At 43.9% G+C, this 21,533-nt stretch overlaps 1 protein-coding gene across 2 annotated transcripts in view; it reads right to left on the bottom strand.

Annotated features, from left to right (window-relative positions):
• GAD2 (glutamate decarboxylase 2) overlaps positions 1-21,533 on the bottom strand; it is a 135,540-nt gene that overhangs the window by 98,816 nt on the left and 15,191 nt on the right. For both annotated transcript variants that reach the window (XM_073581768.1, XM_073581769.1), the window contains one exon: positions 7,261-7,351. In XM_073581768.1, coding sequence (XP_073437869.1) covers positions 7,261-7,351 — 91 coding nt within the window. Of the gene's footprint in view, positions 1-7,260; positions 7,352-21,533 lie in introns of those variants that run through there.

Consider the following 21,533-nt stretch of genomic DNA (forward strand, 5'->3'; position numbering starts at 1 on the left):
ATGGGTCCATGGCCTCTTGGGCACCGGCAAGGGCATCAACAACCCACTAGAACGAGAACAGGGTTTACACTGGGAACAAGTCCCACAAGACTGCACAAAATTCCTGACATCACGAGATAAGGCGGGCCACCAAAAAGACCGACTCACCAAATCTCTGGTACCAAAAATACCTGGATGACCAGCCAACGCGGAGCAATGAACTTCAGACATCACCGTCTTCATCCACTGGTCAGGAACATACAATTTTCCCATAGGACAACGCTCAGGTTTGTCCTCCTGAAATTCTTCCAGGGCACGTCTCAAATCGAGCGAGATGGCAGAAAGAACTACCCCCTCAACTAGGATGGTAGTAGGTTTGGTCACAATAGGAGAATCAGCAAAGAAACTCCTAGAAAGGGCGTCTGCCTTAACATTCTTAGTGCCCGGAAGAAAGGAGACCACAAAATCAAAACACGTGAAAAACAAGGCCCACCTAGCCTGTCTAGGATTCAAGCGTTTGGCCGACTCCAGGTAAATCAAATTCTTGTGGTCAGTGAGGACCACAACTTGATGTCTAGCACCTTCCAACCAATGTCTCCACTCCTTGAATGCCCACTTCATGGCCAACAATTCCCGATTCCCCACATCATAGTTGCATTCAGATGGGGAGAACTTATGGGAAGAGAAGTCACAGGGATTCATTTTAGAAGTCACCGGATCTTTTTGGGACAAAACAGCTCCTGCACCAATCTCCGAAGCATCTACCTCTACCTGAAATGGAAGTGAGACATCAGGTTGCCGTAAAACCGGAGCAGAAGTGAACCTCCGCTTCAGCTCCTGAAATGCCAAAACAGCCTCTGAAGACCAATTCAGCACATCATCGTCCTTCTTGGTCAGATCAGTCAGTGGCTTGGCAATACCAGAAAAATTAGCTATAAATTTACGATAAAAATTAGCAAAACCCAAAAGCTTCTGGAGAGCCTTCAAAGAAGTGGGCTGAACCCAATCATAAATGGCCTGTACCTTGGCCGGGTCTATTTCAATAGTTGACGGAGACAAAATAAATCCCAAAAATGAAATCCTCTGTACACCAAAAAGGCATTTCGATCCCTTAACATACAGGGAATTCTCCCTCAAAATCCGGAACATAGTCCGAACATGTTCCACATGAGAATCCCAATCACTGGAAAAGATCAGAATATCATCTAAATAGATGATCAAAAACTTATCCACAAAGTCCCGGAAAATATCATTCATGAAGGATTGGAAGACAGAAGGGGCATTAGTGAGCCCAAAAGGCAACACCAGGACTCAAAATGTCCCTACAGAGTATTAAACGCCGTCTTCCATTCATCCCCATGCTTGATGCGAATAAGATTATACGCCCCCCTGAGATCAAGCTTAGTAAACCAGCAGGCACCTTTAACTCTGGAGAATAAATCAGAAATCAGGGGTAACGGATACTGATATTTAACCGTAATCTTGTTGAGGGTACGATAGTCAATACAAGGCCTTAATGAACCATCTTTCTTAGCTACAAAAAAAAAACAGCACCTAAGGGTGAAGAGGATGGTCTAATATGACCCTTCTCAAATGACTCCTTAATATAAGATCGCATAGCCTCATGTTCAGGTACAGATAAGTTGAAAAGCCGACCCTTGGGAAATTTACACCCAGGCCTCAACTCAATTGCACAGTCATAACTCCTATGAGGAGGCAAAGACGCAGACTTACTCTCACTAAATACATCATAAAAATCAGCCAAATAGTCAGGAACATCATGAGACTGGGGAGAGGTGGAGAAAACAGGAGTGTCACCAAGAGCACACCGACAGCCTCAACTCACCACAGACACAGATTTCCAATCCAGAACTGGATTATGGATTTGCAACCAGGGAAAACCCAGAACAATAGTATCATGCAAATTATGCAGTACCAAAAATGTACAATTTTCTTGGTGGCCTGGGGTGACCCGCATTATCACCTGGGTCCAAAACTGAGGTTTATTCTCCGCCAAAGGAGTAGCATCAATACCCCTCAAAGGAATAGGCGTCCGCAGAGGTATCATGGGAAAACCACAACGTTTAGCAAAATCCAAATCCATCAGATTCAAAGCCGCTCCTGAATCCACAAAAGCCTTGGCGGAAAATGTGGATAAGGAGCAGATCAAAGTAATTGCCAAAAGAAACTTAGATTGTACGCCACCCACAGTAAATGTGTGTGCAAAATGTTTATCTCATTTAGGGCAGACAGAAATAATATGAGAGGCATCTCCACAGAAAAAACACAGCTTATTACACCTTCTATACTCCTGACGTTGCATCCTAGACAAAACTCTATCACATTGCATAGGTTCAGACATTTGTTGAAAAGGTGGCAACACCTCTTGTGTAGTTTTACGTTCACGTAAACGCCGATCAACTTGAATGGCTAATGACATAGAATCATCAAGACCAGAGGGAACAGGAAATCCCACCATAATATCTTTTACGGTTTCTGATAAACCCTTGCGAAAGAGAGCTGCCAAGGCACCATCATTCCATGTAGTAAGGACCGCCCACTTTCGGAATTTTTGACAGTATAACTCTGCAGAATCCTGACCCTGGTTCAATGCCAATAGGGCTTTCTCAGCTTGATCAATAGCATTAGGTTCATCATACAACAACCCCAAGGCTTGAAAACATGCATCCACATTAGTCAGAAAAGGATTTTCAGGTGTCAAAGAAAATGCCCAATCCTGGGGATCGTCACGCAGCAAGGAGATGACAATTTTAGCCTGCTGCGCAGAGCTCCCCGATGAGTTAGGCTTCAAGGCAAGAAATAATTTACAATTATTCTTAAAAGTCAAAAATTTAGACCGATCCCCAGAAAACACATCAGGAGTAGAGATTTTTGGTTCAACAGCATGTGATTGAGCGAGATAGGCGGAAATTCCCCGCACTTCAGCTGCGAGCTGCTCCACACGATCAGACAATTGCTTAATCTCCATTAAGGAAAGAATCCTCCTACGGCCCCAGAGAAAAAAAGGAAAAAATACATATATAAAAAAAAAAAAAATCTGACACTTTTTTTTTTTTACAATTTTTTTTCCTGCTTTTGAGTACCCTAGAATCTGCGGTACTGCTGGTGATTCTGTTATGAATGAGTCACCGAGGAGGAAAAACAAAAACAAGCTAAGCCCCAGAAAACCAGAGAGGTTGGTAACTAAGCGGATTGCAGACCCCTGATCCTATCCACACAACTAGCAGTAGCCGTGGAGCGTACCTACGATGATCCTAGACGCCTCGTCACAGCTAGAGAACTAAATAAGCCTAAAGCAAGAAAAGGGGAAATCTAAACTGCCCCAGAGCAGACCCCAAAGCAATAGACAGCCCCCAAACATGTATTATCGGTGAGACAAGATGAAAACACAAACACAGATAGAAAAATAGGCTGAGCAAACGATGGGGCCCAAACTAACTAGAAAGGACAGGAAAGGAAAGATGCTGTCTGCAATCACGCACAAAACCCTGCCAAAAAATGTCCAACACTTTCTGATAACAAAAACCCTGAAGTCGCTAGACTTCAATTCCCTAAATCAGCACTCTGGTATATTCTGAAGACAGAGCAAAAAGAGACCAATCTGATCAGGGACAAAAAGCAAACTGGCATAAACAGAGACATAAGAATGGAAATTCAGCACAGCCCCAGCAGGGGCTGGCTGACCACAAAAACTGAGTAAACCAGACCAAATCTCATGTGAAAAAATAGCAGAGCACAGTTAGCTTGAGGAGGCAGGAACAGAACTGGAAACCAGAACCTCAGGGCAGGAAAAATCACCAGCACAAAACTAGGGAGTCGGCTGTCTTAAATCCAGTCAGAGACTCCTGATGTCCACTCACAGTCCTCCTCCTCAGGTGGCAGGTCTCTGCCATTTAGATCAGCTTCATTACCTACTGTCACCACCAGAGGGAGCCCGGATGGAGAACTCACGACTCCTTTGTCATCACAGCCAGCTCCACCACCCTCACCAGAAGCCAGAGGTAAACCAGAAAATGAGTTCACAACACATGCCTTGGAGTACTTAACATTTATGCTGACACTGAGCTTGTTGATATTAACCCCCTTTTTCCCCTTGTTGCCTCCTTTCCTTATTTGTGTCTATTACCATGTCTTTTTGTACTGATCTTTTACGATTTTTTGACCTGACATTATTGATATGATGATAATAAACTTTTGCCATTTTTTATGCTCCTTTGTCCTCCTATTTCTCATGTCTTACATGGGGCTTGAGCGTTTGTTCTAGTGTTTGTGTGCCAATTGGCACCATTTGCCTTTGCATTTAATATGCTACCTGGTGTTGTTATCCTGTTAATATGTGAGAGTCAGAAGCCAGCAGCCATCTTGGGTGCAACGTGACCTCCTGGGGATTTGTGGTGCTCCTCCTGGTCCTCTGGGCATCAGTACGAAACTGCTGCAAAAGTAATTATAGTTCTCTAGCTGTTCAAGTACAAGATCCCACCAAGAGTCAGTGCCACCACCATGCATTGTGTGTCAGTTTGGTAAATTGTAACCAGCAAGGAACTTGTGCATCTTTGCAAGCACAAAAATAAAGCCAATGTGTCTGCAATAATCTAATGGGTAGTACCGTATGAAAAGTGACTCCACAATAATTGTGAAAAAAACTTTGTTTTTGTGAAAATAATTCAGTGCACATAGAAAATGAAATATAAATTACTATGTGCACTTAAAAGCTTAGCTTTTTTTGGGTGGAGGAGCTTTTTGATCTCCATAAGTGAATTCTGACAACAGCTTTCTCCTCACTCCTCATTCATAAAGCATGAACAATCGTCTGAGCCAGTTGTTCTTGTGTATGGTGGAGGTGGCTTTTAAACACCAGAGCTTCTTCTGATAATATCGATTTATAGGGGAAGTACTGTCATGATGATAAGATACCACAGAAATGCCTCTGTAGACACCTCCATCATATGGTATTGAAGCTTCTTTAAGGTACATCTCAATGTCACCTGAAACTATCCTGGCAATCCTTAGAGCTTTTTTTGGCAATTGTCATAACAAGAAGATATAATACAAGCAGATTGCCGAAAAAAGAAAAATGACATATTCTGACACTAAAAGTAGTCTCCCAAGCAACTCTTTACTAGTGTTGAGCTTCCCGATACCGTAAGTATCGGGTATCGGCCGATACTTGCTGTATCGGAATTTGGATACCGACATCCGATATTTTTTCAATATCGGGCATCGGAATCGGAAGTTCAAAGTTGATTGACAGCCGAAATGACGTCATCATGATGCGCGGTGTGTGCGCATCATGATGCGCCGTCATTTCGGGCCTTCCGGGGAATTTCCCACACAGCTTTTACCATAAAGTGAGACTAAGGATTTTTTTTTTTAAGTGGCGGAGGAATACAGTGCGGAAGGATACCTACCTTCCGTCATTGGATTCCTGCAGCCCGTAGAGAGCGGCAGCATCAGCTGATGCTGCAGTTCTCTACCCAAGATCGTCGTGGGACACACTCGTGGACTGCTTCGGATCATGGGTGAGTATTTTTGTGGTTTGTTATGTTAATATTTATTCCGTAGACGACAATGGCTTCGGGGAACAATGTGACAAGTATTGGTAAGTATGTTACTCTATGTTATATGTACTGTATGTCTATGTATGTATTGTATGAATGTATTGTTTGTAGCATGCATGTAGTATGTATGTAGCATGTATGTAGTATGTATGTAGTATATATGTGGTATGTATGTAGCATGTAGTATGTATGTAGCATGCATGTAGTATGTATGTAGTATGTATGTAGTATGTATGTAATATGTATGTAGCATGTAGTATGTATGTAGCATGCATGTAGTATGCATGTAGTATGTATGTAGCATGTAGTATGTATGTAGCATGCATGTAGCATGTAGTATGTATGTAGCATGCATGTAGTATATATGTAGTATGTATGTAGCATGTAGTATGTATGTAGCATGCATGTAGTATGTATGTAGTATATATGTGGTATGTATGTAGCATGTAGTATGTATGTAGCATGCATGTAGTATGTATGTAGTATATATGTAGTATGTATGTAGCATGTAGTATGTATGTAGCATGCATGTAGTATGTATGTAGCATGTAGTATGTATGTAGCATGCATGTAGTATGTATGTAGCATGCATGCAGTATGTATGTAGCATGCATGTAGTATGTATGTAGTATGTATGTAGCATGTAGTATGTATGATGCATATATGTAGTATGTATGTAGTATGTATGTAGCATGTAGTATGTATGTAGTATGTATGTAGCATGTAGCATGTATGTAGCATGCATGTAGTATATATGTAGTATGTATGTAGTATGTATGTAGCATGTAGCATGTATGTAGTATATATGTAGTATACAGTATATGTACTATGTATGTAGCATGTAGTATGTATGTAGCATGCATGTAGTATGTATGTATGTAGTATTTTTTTTTTAAACATTTAACACATTAGCCGGATGATGGGACTACTACTGTCCCATCATTGGCTAATGTGTCAATCACTGTCATGGTAGCAGGCATCGCCCGATGGGACTTGTAGTCCCATCGGACGATGCCTGCACAGACCCCCGGACATCAGCACAGCCCCCCGGCAGGCCGGCATAGCCCCCCGGCAGGCCGGTACAGACCCCCACAGGGTGCACAGACCCCGGGTAGTCCGCACAGCCCACCGGCAGGCCGGCACAGACCCCCGGCAGGCCGGCAGAGACCCCCGGAAGGTCCGTACAGACCCCCGAGAGGCTGTACAAGGGCAGGAAAGGGTTTTTCCAATTCCGATACCGGAAGTCTCATAGACTTGAATGGGACTTCCGGTATCGGCATCGGCGATACCGATACTTTTTTAAAGATCGGCCGATCCATTCCGATCCGATATTTTGAAGTATCGGACGGTATCGCTCAACTCTACTCTTTACTCTTTATATCCTTTCCTTTTTTTTTTTTTTTAGATTTTTTTTTACCTTTGAAGAAACTATTCTTTACATTTGTAAATCCGATCCCAGAATTTTGTGGCAAATACCAAAGTGGACCAGTACAAATGCAAAATCAAAAACATGAAAAGTGTATGTAGCTCATCCAATGACTCAATAAATGGTTTCAGTCCAGATCTTGATTCATTGACTCTTGTGACAAAGAAGGTGTATATAATGTTTAGGTAATCCTTGTACTGAAGGGAATCAGCCATAGTGTCACATTTTGGATGTTCTCTTTAGCAATTATTATATTATTTGCAGATAATAACTTACATATTTGTGTTTGCTGTTGAGGTCAACCAATCTGCAGCCAATCCAACCATGTCAAGACCAGTAGATAGTTGATTGAAATATCTTGGATGCCCTGAGTAGTAATAGAAAGTAATAATATTTCAATGATCCAATAAACAAAGATAAATACGAGAAACTAAAGTCTGTATTGTTTTTTCGAGATTAACCGTTATAATTTTTTTCATAAATCAATAATGCACAAGTAAGTAAGAAACTTTGTTTAATTTGTAGAATGTACAATAATTTGTAATAATAATTTCAACTGACTTTGAAAAGTCAAAATTTGTTATAAATCTTACAGAGGGACGCAGCACTCCTGAAATTACTAATATTTTGGAGTGCGATCAAAGAAGCATCAGAAGTTTTCTTGCGAATAGTTAAGAGGGTCACAAAAAACATGATGAGAAAAGACGACCACACATTTACTGCCAAAGAATTGAGAAAAAACAAATGTGAAGAGACCAGGAAGCCATTATCCTCCAGTGCTGTCATATTCCAGAACTACAACCTCCCTGGAGGCCCAGAAGTACAAGGTGTTCAGAGACACAGCCGAGGTAAAGAGGCAGAAACCGGACCACCACTGAGCAAGACACAGAAGTACAAGGTGTTCAGTGCTCAGAGACATGGCTGAGGTAGGAAGATGGACTCAAAATCAACTCCCAAACCTACTGCCAGTTTTTAGAAAACACTTTCTTCTAGCAGTGGTGCAGGAAAAATCTGCATCTTTCAAGAAAACCATGATTTTATGCAGGAGAATGCTCCATCGCAGCATCGAAGTCTCCACTGCTTGGCTGCCAGTAAAGGCCTTAAATATGAAAGAATAATGACACAGTCCCTTCCTCAACTGACGCAAACTTAGTTGAGAACTTGTGGGCCTTTCTTGAATGGTAGATTTATGATGAAGGAGAATAGTCACCTTTCTGAATAGTGTCTGGGAGGCTGTTAGCCAAAAAGTTGATCATCAACAGATTAAAGGGAACTTGACACTTGGTTTTTCCCATATAAAGTAGGCCCAGCACCTGTAAGTCCTCTGTTACAGTGTATTAATATTGTGAATATTTGGTCCCCAATTCAATCTGCATAACACAAAAATAGCTTTTATTATAATCCTCTATGGCGTGATCCGGTCTGATGGGTGTGTAAAATAAGGACAGAGTTGTAGTCATGTCAGCACAATCCGTACTCACTGTGCTGGCAGCTGCTTCTTCCCTGCTGTGTCCCCCATTCTTCCTTGCATTCAAAGGACAGGAGGCAGAGTCCAAAGCAACTTTAAACAATATGGGTTTATTTCCTTCAGGACACAGCACATCCATAACACTTCCAGCACATTCGTCACCGTACCAGCAATACATTTCTCTGTCTTTCCCTACTTCTTCTACGTCACGGGAATTGGCCACAAGATATAACGGGACGAGGAGCCTGGTGAAAACGCCACTGCTATATATCTCCCTGCAGCCTGCTTCATCTCAGACTCAGAAATACTGTCTACAGGGTCGTCCACCTCTTCTACGGTTATCCTGTCTGCGCACTTTCATGGTGGCCCACTCTAACTTCTTCTGTAAATTGCTTCACTCTTTGCTACATTGCTGCGGATACAGTGCTCTTAACTCTTCTCTTTCTTCCTTATACTCCCACTCCTTTCCAGGGATGGCTGGGCTTCTACTTAAAACGTTTCATAGTAACTGAGCAGCCCAGGCCATAGGCCACCTGAGCAGTACACAGGGGTCTACCCCTAACTGACTATATACAGGAAGTCTGTCTATCTTATTCCCCAGCTACCCCTCTTGTGGCCCTTTTTTCTAACTGCACTGTCCCTATCTTAAACAAAATACAAGGATTCGAAAATGCAACACAATGAAATATATAACAATAATATACAGATAAATATAAATAGCAGCATGAACATTTACAGGGATAAAGCCCAAACCCCCTTACAGGTGTTTCTGGTCTTGATCTGGCACCTCCTCTCTTCTTGCTGTTGTCATTATCCTTCTTGCTTCGTGTGGATGACGCATCCTATGTCATCAGTACAGTGTCCTTCATTGTGCTCCTGCACAGGCAAATGTCTCTCAGCCCTGCCAAGGGCAGAGCAAAGTATTGTAGTGCACATGCATTGGCGCTCTTTGGTCTTTTCCTATGCATGCGCATTACAGTATAGAAAGACGACTGTGCAGGAGCACAATGGAGGACACTGTGTAGGTGACATATAACGCATCATCCACATGAGGCAAGAAGGAGGACAGGATTCGCAAGAACAGAAGAAGCACAGGATTAAGATTAGCAATGCCCATCAGACCAGACCGCGCCGTTTGAGTATAATAAAAGCACTTTTTGTATTATGCAGAGACCATTGGGGACATATATACAGCATTCCAGAATTCTGTAACAGAGTGTATACAGGTGCTGGCTAGACATGAGTGAGCACTAAAATGCTTGTAAGCTTGTTACTCGAACCGAGCAATTCCTAATGCTCAGATGCTCGTTTTGACCAATGAGTATAATGGGAGCCAATGGGAAATCCAAGCATTTTTCCGGCAGACTCTACAAATAGGTCTGGGTGGCAGTGAAAAAGTGGAAATGGATGGAAAAAGTGCTGAATGGAAGAAGAACAGGATTGGAAAGACCCCTGGAAGCATCTCTGACTCTCAGATCACTGATGAGAACAATGGTATCACACTTATAATCCACTTTAAGGACTGACAATAAACATTTAAAATCGAAGAGAACTTGCTTTTTACAGGAAAAAATGTTAAACACTTTTTCCTTTATTATTACTTAAATATAAAGCAAAATTTAAAAAGGATTTTTTTTTAAAAAAATTAACAATTTAAGTAAACCAAAAATTAAATTTTGAGTAAAAAATTGGAAATTTCAGTGTAATTTATGAAGGAAGCAAGAACTACCAAAATATGATGTAAGAGGGACTCAGATACACCATGTATTAAGCATAAAGGAGGGCCTCATACACATTTTGTTCAAATTTTCATGTAGGAGTACTCCTAGACTCGAAAAGGATAGGCACTAAGTGCAAAGCCTTCCAAAATTTACTAGCAGGGCCATCCATACACCCTTAAAGGCTACAACTGTAGTGCCTCATTCAAATATTGTGAGCTAAGTATAGCTGTATAGTTGACCGACAGCACTGTAGTTGTTCAATAATAAAAGTATTCATCAAAAATGCAAATTGCCAAATAACTGTGCCCACAGTGTAGTTTTGCTCATTAAAGGAAATCTGTCGACAGGTTTTTTGCTGTGTAGTGTGACAGCAGAATGTTGTACGGGTAGAGACCCTGATTCCAGTGATGTGTCACTTACGGCAAGCTGCCTTTTTGATTAAAAGCTGTTTTATATTGCTGCAGATCTACCGGTGCTCTGAATTTTTAGCTTTTAATAATCCCGCCACACCATTGACTGACAGATTTCTGTATAAACTGTACACACCTGCCAATCTGTGGTGGAGGCATGGTTAAAAGAAGTAGCTCGGTAGAAAAACAAAATGAGCAATAGTACACAGTGCTATATAATATGATGATTGCAATGTATTAAGAGGATTTTAAACTTTGATGTGAGTGCTTCTTTAAAGAGGACCTATCACTTCCTTGGAAACTTTATTAGGTAAAAGGAGACCAAAATATTATTTCTCAAATATTTAGTCTCAAATTTTGTTTCTCAAATATTTATAATTAGGAAAAGTAAAAAAAAAAACAGTAATTTAGGAAAAAAAGTTCTAGCTTTTTAAGAGGGGAAGAATGAAGTCAGGCTCTTCACTGTCTAATTATCTTGACAACTTTGTGAGACTTATTGCTTCCCACTAATGAGCTGGGACATAACAATCTATGTAGGGGGACTATGTGTATACAGTGGGGAGATCGGTATTACTGTGTACCGGATGTAGTAATGTATTAAGCAGTGTAATTTCTATTTACTACATGGCAGCAGGAGAAGGAGGACGAGGCTAGAAACACTCTCAGCTGTGAATCCTGACACAGCTCTTCAGTATTTCGTCTGCTGTGCATTCTGTAATAAATGCAGTTGTAAGGGTGGTGAACAATGGCTGTCGCATCCTGCAACTTAAGGCACCAATCACATTATGTGTATTATGTCCTACTTCTTTGTATATATATATGTATAAAGTATCATGTGAATTGTGTTGTAATATATTGGGATTTAGTTATACATATGGTATAAGATAGGTAAGGTAGGGATGAATAGTTTAATGATTAGTACATAAGGTAAGTAGTGTAAGATAGTTGCCTATAGTTTAGGTAATGATGATAGGGTATGTTAAGTGTTAACGTATGGGACTAGCCCATAGTGGGTGAGTCACTGCTTCCTGTAGTTAGTAGTTAGAGATTGAGTTGGATTGAGACCATCAAGTGAGTAGTGCTGCTAAAGGGTGTATCATAGCTAGAGGAGACTGCAGAGAGGGATAGTGAGATCCTGGTATTACTGACAAGATTGGCCTTCCAGAAAAGGGTCCTTGGATAGGATGACAAGTCAGGAAGAAACCTGAGTTAGTAAACTCCGAAGGTAAGGGACCTAAACAGGACTGAAATTATGGGGCTGGGAGGGGTCCCGAGAGATAGATCCATGTTGCCAGTAGTGGAAGAAATAGGACGCGGAACCCCTGAGCAAGTAGACACTCGCTGATTAGGACTGATGAAGCAGGGCAAAACAGTGTGCTGCACCAGCCCTGGAGAAGACTACAGAGGAAGAATACTGTGTGAATTAAAATGCTTCTCACTGTAAAAGAAACGTCCATAAGACGCTGTGTAGTCGGTGGCCGAGCTGAGGGGGTGGTCCCTCATCATACCGCGCAGAGATGAACAGAGACAAATAGAGGCCATTTTCGGGTACAACAGGTCCAAGTTTAATCGTGCTCTCGCCGTCCGACTGACGGCCCTCACATTACAACACAGTACCTCACTCATGGACCTCCGTGTCCAGGGCCGCTTCACACACCGTGTTTTTCGCCTGGGACTTCTATATATACGTCCTGTCCCTTTTTCCTTGCTGACGCACTGACAGCTTCCGACACTGTGGCTGCCATAGGCCTAATCACCGACAGTCCTTTCACTGGTCAAATGTCATCCTTAACACGGTATGCCTACTCTCTTTTACTCGTCTCTGTTGCGGTATTCCTGTCAGGACCACCCCCCTAACGTTCTCTCTCCTCAGTCCCCCTGGTTTGGATTCTCCTCACAGTGCACAGATTGTCGTAGTCCTCCTGTCACTGAAGCTCCCCCTGGGGACTGGAACTTTTTGGAACCCTCCCTCAGTATTTATAGCATTCCCGGTCCTCTGTCACTGTAACTCCACCCCCCATGACCAACGGTTTCTAAAGCCCTAAGCTGATGTCAAGTCCTTTGCTCACACTCCTCCCTGCCATCTAATGGTCAACCCAAGGTACTTCACGTCCACTACACTTTCCTAGCTGTTTCCCCATTGTAGTAACTGTCACCTATCTAAACTGTGCAAACCTATCTTTCTCTATTCTGACACGCCCATCCGTCCATCAGGTCACCTTCCCTACACTCTCCCTTCCTTTATCTATTGTCATCCTCGACAATTCGTAATCCCTGCCTTCGTCGTTCTGAAGCTTCACCTACACTCTGTTGTCGGACCAGCTGCTGGGCCAAACCCACTTCCTGCGGGAGCTGAACCATACTGGGAACACCATGCTCTGAGCAGCCTACTGCTACTCACCAGTGCACATGCCACATGACATCTTTCAAATTGGGCTAGGTACACCCATATTCTCTCTATGGCGTGTACCTTCCCCTACTCTCCCCTTCTGTCACCTTCCACTAACCGGTACGCCATGATCGAGGCCTCACACCTACCAGATCATTGCCGGCGCCCACCTTCCTTCTTCAGGGGTTGCCGTGGTGTCGGGGACCTGACCTAGGATGGCTGTCTTTCTCACGTCTTCCATCTCTTTTACCTTTCTTTCAGTTATATGTCATGGTCGGTGTCCCGGTCTCCCAGACCTTCTCCACACATAGACCCTTCTCGGATCTCACACTTCCCTTTGGTCCCTCAGACCTTCTCTTACCCGGACCTGTTGCATTTTACTTTTGCATATTATACATCAAAACAACTTTATAATAGCACAAGTACCCCAGTTTTTATAAAAAATTTTTTCATTTTCTTTTTACTTCTAAGACCAACATAAAACAACAAATATTGCATGTCTTCTTTCTTCCCCCCCTTCCTTGGACCTGGACACTCCTCCGCTTCTCCGTATCCCCGTTCTGTCAAGTTTCAAATAAGCAAATAACATCATGTAAGAGGAACATACTAATAATAAACTCAGCAAATAAAACATTTTTTTTTTCTAGAACTGTTCTCCAGAACCTGCACTACAGTGCACCGAACTCTCGACAGTCTACTCCACTATGCAGTGGCTAGTCGTGAGGGACCCCACAGCCGTGGAGCCCCTGGGGATACTGAGGGTGTCCATTCAAGTCCTCTTCACGGGGGTTCACTCCCTTCGGACTCTGCCAGTACGGCCACCGCATAATACCCGCGGGGACAGTACTCCTTATAGTAGGACACTAAGTCCCCTTCCTGTAGAGCCCGACCGTGGGGAATTGAAGCCACATTAATGTAGACCTTCTGGCCTGTTTCATCACGGATAAACCCGTATCCCTGGTCAAGGTTGGTATAGACCAGCCGTCCCCTAGATCTGTTCTTTTCCATGCCGGCCTCTCCTTGAGTATGGAACAGGTTCCACACTTCCTGCTGCCGGGCCTTCTTCTTCCTAATCACCTCCGCTACGCACACAGAGGGTACAGCATGGGCCCTGGAGTCCCGTAGGCGGGACTCCGCTGAGAAGTGACCGATGATTTCTGCGGCCCAGCAGCCGCTGGAGTCAGGTGGCAAATGGGGACAACCGGGTCATCGGGGGCTGGAATCACAGGGCCTGCTAAGTCAGCCGCAGCCGACTCCAGCACCGGCATAACCGCGGCCTCAGGACAGGCCGCATCCACTACTTCCAATGGAGCCGGAGTAGCGGCCGGTTCCAACGATGCAGCTGCTATTAGCAGGGGGAGCGCAGCAGCGTCTTCTTTGGGTGAGTTCCGCACTGGTGACTCCGGGCGGGGTAGTTCGGGGACTTGAGCGGGCCCCTCACTCAGTTCTGCATACACCACAGGGCCCAATGTAACTAGGCCTTCCGGTGCGCAGGGGGCCGCGTGCTGCGGCCGAATGGTGGGGGCCGCTTGCGGAGGCACTGGTGGGGCCGGGGGTACTCTCACCTTCCCCGGCGCTGCGGCCTCCGTCACACCATCACGCAGCTTCCCCCGCAGCCTCCGTTCCTCACTCCACTGTCCTGCCGGCCTTTCCTCAGACTCGGGGGCTCCGCGGAGAAGTCCTCTGCCGGTATTGGTGGCGGCCGCTCTCGCTGACTCCGCTCAGGCTCCGCTCCCCGGCTCAGCATCCCGCTGCCTGCCCGTGGTTCTGAAGATGACTTCTGGTGCAGCTCCATCTCCTGCCGCCACTGCCACTCTAGGCGGCCGATGCCCCAACACCCACAGCATCTCATACCGTCCGTTGGGCAGCACTCGAATTGTGCCAGACAGCCGCAGCCAAGTTTTTCTTCTGTGCCACTCCCTCTGTGGGATGGGGTGTCGGCAGGCCTCTCCACTCACCTGTCAGGGTCCAATATATGGAAGCGTCGGTCTCTGGACACATACTGCTTTCTTTTGGGGTACGTTGGAGGGGGTCCCAGTCCATTCTGAACAACTGCAAACACCCGGACCTCTCCTCTGCGCTGAAGCAACACCGCCATACTGCACAGTACCTGGTACCGCCCCGGATCCTCTGCTGGCCACGCAGATCTGTCACAGCGCCCCCAACTCATATTCCACAGGTAAATCATTTGTAATCCACAGGTGTTTATATTCCAAGCAGCATAGTCCAAGTGCTTTTCCATTATTTGAGGCAGGCCTGCCGCAGAAGATGAGGTATTAGCGGCGGCGATCCTGCCGACTACGCCAAATGTAGAGTCGGCGGCCGAGCTGGGGGGGTGGTCCCTCATCATACCGCGCAGAGATGAACAGAGACAAATAGAGGCCATTTTCGGGTACAACAGGTCCAAGTTTAATCGTGCTCTCGCCGTCCGACTGACGGCCCTCACATTACAACACAGTACCTCACTCATGGCCCTCCGTGTCCAGGGCCGCTTCACACACTGTGTTTTTCGCCTGGGACTTCTATGTATACGTCCTGTCCCTTTTTCCTTGCTGATGCACTGACAGCTTCCGACACTGTGGCTGCCATAGGCCTAATCACCGACAGTCCTTTCACTGGTCAAATGTCGTCCTTAACACGGTATGCCTACTATCTTTTACTCGTCTCTGTTGCGGTATTCCTGTCAGGACCACCCCCCTGACGTTCTCTCTACTCAGTCCCCCTGGTTTGGATTCTCCTCACAGCGCACAGATTGTCGTAGTCCTCCTGTCACTGAAGCTCCCCCTGGGGGCTGGAACTTTCTGGAACCCTCCCTAGTATTTATAGCATTCCCGGTCCACTGTAACTCCGCCCACCATGACCAACGGTTTCTAAAGCCCTAAGCTGATGTCAAGTCCTTTGCTCACACTCCTCCCTGCTATCTAATGGTCAACCCAAGGTACTTCACGTCAACTACACTTTCCTAGCTGTTTCCCCATTGTAGTAACTGTCACCTATCTAAACTGTGCAAACCTATCTTTCTCTATTCTGACACATCCGTCCGTCCGTCAGGTCACCTTCCCTACAGCTGTACCCACTGTCTCTTGTACATAACCCTTACCAAGTTACCCTTTACTGTGTTTTGGACGGGAAGTCTCCTTTTCAACTGTGGAAACTGCGGTCCAGGTCAGCCAACACCACCGATTATAGGCTGCTTCACGCGTGCACCAACTCACTCACCCAACAAGGACGCACACTTAAATGTGGCATGCTGTGGTGCAGGAGATGGAGACGAGTGCCTCACCGGTGACTACTGATCTGTACCGCACTACACAGTGAGAGACTCAGATAAAGCGTTTAGAAGCAGCTATGGCCTCCTTTTGCAGATTAACCCTTTAGAAACAGCGTGTCAGGATTCCTGTTGTCCTTCTACAGTTTGACCACATGTGGCTGCTATTGTTCACCTTGATAATTGTGCTGCAATTCCACTCCTTACCACTGGAGGCTGCTGTTGTGGTCTGCAATAGCTCTTACTTAGGATGGCATCTTGTTTCCTGTTTGGCCATACTTAGATGCATGGATTTCTCACTCATTGCTTGAGTATTGTGTCTAGTTCCAGTCTCCAGCTCCTGAACTGTCTTAGATGGGTTTCACATTTGCGGTTGAGTCCACAGCGCTTGATGCGCATAGATCCGCATGAGTCCTACGTACCTATCTTTAACATGGGATACACAGGAACATGCGTTTGTATGCGTTCGGGTGCGTTTGCGCAGGTTGTGTCATTTCTCAGTATGTGGCGGGGCTCAGCGAACACATCATGTTGCAATTTTTGCATCGTCAAATTTCTGCAGTCATCCGCATGCTTAAAAAAACGCATTACTGGCTATGGTAACGCAAGTGTACGCAACGACATGCGTACACTTTGCATTTGCGTATGTAATAATTTACATAAAAGACATGCCATAGAAGAAAATCTCACTAGATTTTGCCCTCAGTCTGATAAAATTAAAGTGAAATCTACATTGCTGAAGGACTCAGAGAAATCATCTGATTTGTTAATGACTTGTATTTCGGAAAAGTCTTGAAATTTCAACTTCTGTTACGTATAATGTTTTTCTCAGTAACAACAAATCCTCTTAGGCTGTGTGCCCACGTTGCTTTTTTCAGCATTTCCGCAGCGTTTTTAGACGCGCCTTTCTGCTGCGCAGACGCTTAAGAAAAGCATCCCATGGAAACATAATGGAATCCGCACATGTTGTGCTAATGGTGCGTTTTTTCCGCTGCGGAAACGCATACATTCAATTGTATTGCAAAAATGCATGCTAAAGCGCTTAACAAAGGCACTTCATAAAACGCATGCGCTTTCCCAGGAAGAGGGTGTGCGTTTCCGCCCAGGAATATTCTGCATGAAAAATGCTACATGGGCACATAGCCTTAAAGGGAGAGTCTCAAGGTCATATCTTCCAGAGACACTCTTGAAGGGTTTCCTGATTGCCCTTGAGGTGATATGCTCCTAAAGATTAAGGGTAAGCTCACACTAGGCATTCTTTCAGCGTTTTTTTTTGCAGCAAAACCTGGTCTCTTGGCAGGAAAGAAGCTGCCGAAAAATAAATATGTTTTCCTTGTTTTTTCCTGCATTTTTATGCAGTGTTTTGATGTGTTTTTTTGTAGCGGTTTTGGCATGCTAGATTTATCTTTTGTGCATGCTGATAAAGTTTACTGTTGAAAAAAAGTCCTACTCCATAGAATCAGGTTTTGACACAAAAAAAATGCAGCAAAATATGATACTTGCGTTTTTGGTGCGTTTTTTTCACCACCTATTCAAGTCAATGGGTGAAAAATGCTGAAAGAAGTGACACGCTCTAAGCCCAAAAAAGCATGCAAAGCACAAAATACTGATGACAAAAAAAAACAATGTGTGTACATGAGATTTCTGAGATCTCATAGGCTTAGCTGGTACTGTAAAAAGCAGCTGAAAATCGACATAAAAAGGCATAAGAAAACCCAGCAAAATGCCCACTGTGAACTTAAGGGGGCTTCACACATAGCGATATCGCTAGCAATATCTCTAAAGCGTCACCGATTTTGTGACACAGCAGCGATATTGCTAGCGATATCGCTACATGTGACACTTACCTCCGACCGGCTTTCCCGCTGGCTATTGCTGATCGTGCGAGAACGTCCTGGCCCGTTTCTCATCGGTGGCTTCCTGCTGGCGCCGACGAGCGACGCGTGGACGTGGGCGGAGGATGTCATCATTGCCGCGTCTGACAGGTAAGTAACGACCGCTGCTGCGTCGCTGGTGAGATCTACCTGTTTGGCAGCTCACTAGTGACCATCTAGCGATGCACCAGCGATCCTGACCGGGTCGTATCGTTGTCGGGATCGCTGGTGCATCGCTAAATGTAACGGGGCCCTTAGCCTAACAGTTCAGGTTATCGGCATGCCTGAGCTGCTGGTCTGAACTACGTTCTCTTCCGTACTGCAAGCGGAGGCAGCTTTTACCTTTACAGCATCAGAGGAGCCAGCGATCCATTGCTTAAGAGTGGCACCTCCAAACTATATAGTAAATAGTGCTCGAGCGCCTTACTTAGGAATTCGGCCATTTTTGAAGTGGCTGGTAAAATTGGCAAAGCGCAGTAAACTACAGTATAGAATTGAAAATCTCTCCATTGTAGACAGCGGCGAGGATTTTTAATAAGAGTTATATTGCAAAGTTGCTTGTTCTTGCAACTCTGTAAATTCTGTTCCGTCATAGAAGCAAGAGAAAAGAATTTCTATCTGCAGTGGATCTGTGTTATGCCGCACACCATTGGCACCCAATGGCCATCGTCATGTTTCCATTATTGTTGTATAATAGTTCAGCAGGCAAAGTCTTTAGCATAGATGTGAAGCAAGACCTGGCATATTCTATGTAGCTCCTGTCCTGCCTGGAGACAAACATTAAAAAGAATGAACATACGCATTTCTATGTTGTTCATATGTTCAGTCTTTCGAGTTTTTTGATTTGTAAAAACGCAAAGTGGATAAAAGAAGTGACCTGACCGTTCTGCAGGCAACTTCCACTTGGAATCTGTTCTCTATTTTATACATAGCAGTAAAATAAAAAAAAATGTTCGAGGTTAAGCCATCAGAAAAGACACCAAAATAGAGGTTTCGGGAAAAACACTGATAGCGTTTTCCTAAAGCGGCTTCTGCTTGTAAGACATAGCGGGATCGCCCAAGTTTAATAGACGTCGTCTGCACATATTGAATAGTTATTGCTTTTCTTTCATCATTGCTGTTCGTGTTCTTTGTTCTATTGGTGATAATAGCGTTAATGAATGACAGCCCTGATAACAAGCAATCATGCTCCACATATACAAATTCCTACTGGCTTGTGTCACCCGGAGCGTAATAACTCCCCATTCCTTACACAAAAGACAATTATAAATATTCAACTATTCATCTAAATAAACACAGTTAATAATCTGCATTAATGTCATGCAAATGATGGATGGTGGAGAATTTCCAGCCCGGAAAGACTTTCTTTTTTTTTCGGAGATCTGACTTCCAGTTAGCGTTGCAACTGAAGGCAATTAAAGCTATGAATATAAATGGCTCATTATGAATGCGTCCCAAAGTGATATCTTATCAGTCCCCCGGCCTTCGATTCAGGGATCAGCCTGGGACCGCTGTGTTGTTACACACTGAAATCTGTTTATTTCCTAAAAATCTATTTTAAGCCTAAACATTGGTCTGTAGCCGGCGCTGCTTTGTCCCGGGAAGATGAGACTCGGAAGCAAGATGAAATCTGAATGAACATCAATGCAGTTTATCAATTGCAGAGCTGGCGCTGCTCCGTTATCATGTCCGTGCACATGTGTGGAGGACTAACCCAACACTGGAGATGCAATTTTCCCTATCATTTAACTGAATTAGCCGGTGAGGGTTGTGCCTCCTTTCATGAGAGACGGGAAAATTGTGTTTTTCCCTGGAAAGAGGAATTGGATGTCATTGTATCATAGATTATTGCCATTACCATTTCCTGAAATCAAAGTTGAAAAATTACATAGAAATCAGAAAAAAAATAGAAACAGAGCTAAAATTTTTGCACCAAATTTGTCCTATTGCCATGTCCCCTTGTTCTAGGTGACGTTTATAAACTGTAGTGATGTGACGTCATCATGCCCCAAATATCTCCATGATGGCAATTACGGTAATTGTCCTTTGCAATCATGTGACGTCACATGAATGACAGGTCTTTACTTCTGATTTGTAATCTGGTGGAGACAGCAGTATAAAAACAGCATAGAATCAGACATCCAGTAACTAGAAACTCCAATTGTAGAGACATGTTCTGGGAGGTTTGCCCGTCATCAGTGCAAAGCAAGAGAACTGGCTGGGTGTGAAATAAGATATAAGAAATAAGATATGTTTCCGTTATTTTTTTTATTTTGACTGTGTCAGCATTTATGACCCTATTTATACATTCTGGAGACCCCTTTAAAGGGTTGGTCTCATTATGACAACCATATTAAATATGAATTACTAGGGCACTTTTATGTCATAGATGTAGATAGTTTCCTACCATAGAAGCCCCACTTTAAGACTTTGACCCTCTATGTATTATTATTATTTAATGGCCTCCAACTCAATCTCGAGCCTTGGGGATTCTATGGATGAACGAACTGTTGGAAGATCGATCTTGTGCAAGCCTAGAGAGGACCACCAGGGTCTTCTCCACTGTTAGTTTGATTATGTCAAGCCATCGGGTTGCTGGTCTTTCTCATCACCTTGTCCCTTCTATTCTTCAATGATGATAACTTTCACCAGTCTTCTGATGTGTCCAAAGTAGGCAAGTTGTAGCTTGGTGAGCCTTCCGTTGAGTGACATGTCTTGCTTGATTTGTTCCAAAATTGATTTGTTTGTTCTTCTTTCCATGCTGTTGATAACATTCTTCTCCAGCACCATTACATAAGCTGTATTATGTTATTTGGGATATCATTTGAGTCAGGATCAAAATCAGTTTACAGTCAGTGGCTTTATATTAAGAGGGTGCTCCTTGACTATAATTTATTAGGTAATTTTTAGAGATGGATAAGATGTGTCTGCACTGACTTATTAATAGAGCAATAAATCACCCCAATCCTAATTAGATTGCAGGGAATTAAAACAAAGAGGATGAGCAAATATGTAAAATATAAACATAGAAAACAAAACACAACCTATAATTCTGTAATATAAATAGGTCCCATAGAAAAAACATCAAAAAATCACCCCTTTTCACTCTACCTTAATTGTGTCTATCACGGAGCTTTATTCACAGGACAAGGAGAAGACTGCAACCATTTCCTCCAAGCTCAACCGAATCAGAGTTCCATTGCTAGGAGGATTAATACAGAACTGTCCTTGCCGCATGCACAATAAAGTCGCTGAAGGGTAGAGTGGAGTAAGTCACTTCCATAAATAGTTTAATGGAGAACTGTCCCGGCCGGTGACAGTCTCTTAGATTACTCACTGTTCCCACGGAGCGCCAGCGTTCTTCGCAGCACAATACACAGCGTGGTGCCGTCGGCTGCTGGATAGCTGCAGGACCTTCG

This window comes from Dendrobates tinctorius, unplaced genomic scaffold (assembly GCF_039654945.1).
Source record: "Dendrobates tinctorius isolate UK_male_01 unplaced genomic scaffold, ASM3965494v1 ptg000070l, whole genome shotgun sequence".
Classification (NCBI taxonomy): Eukaryota; Metazoa; Chordata; class Amphibia; order Anura; family Dendrobatidae; genus Dendrobates; species Dendrobates tinctorius.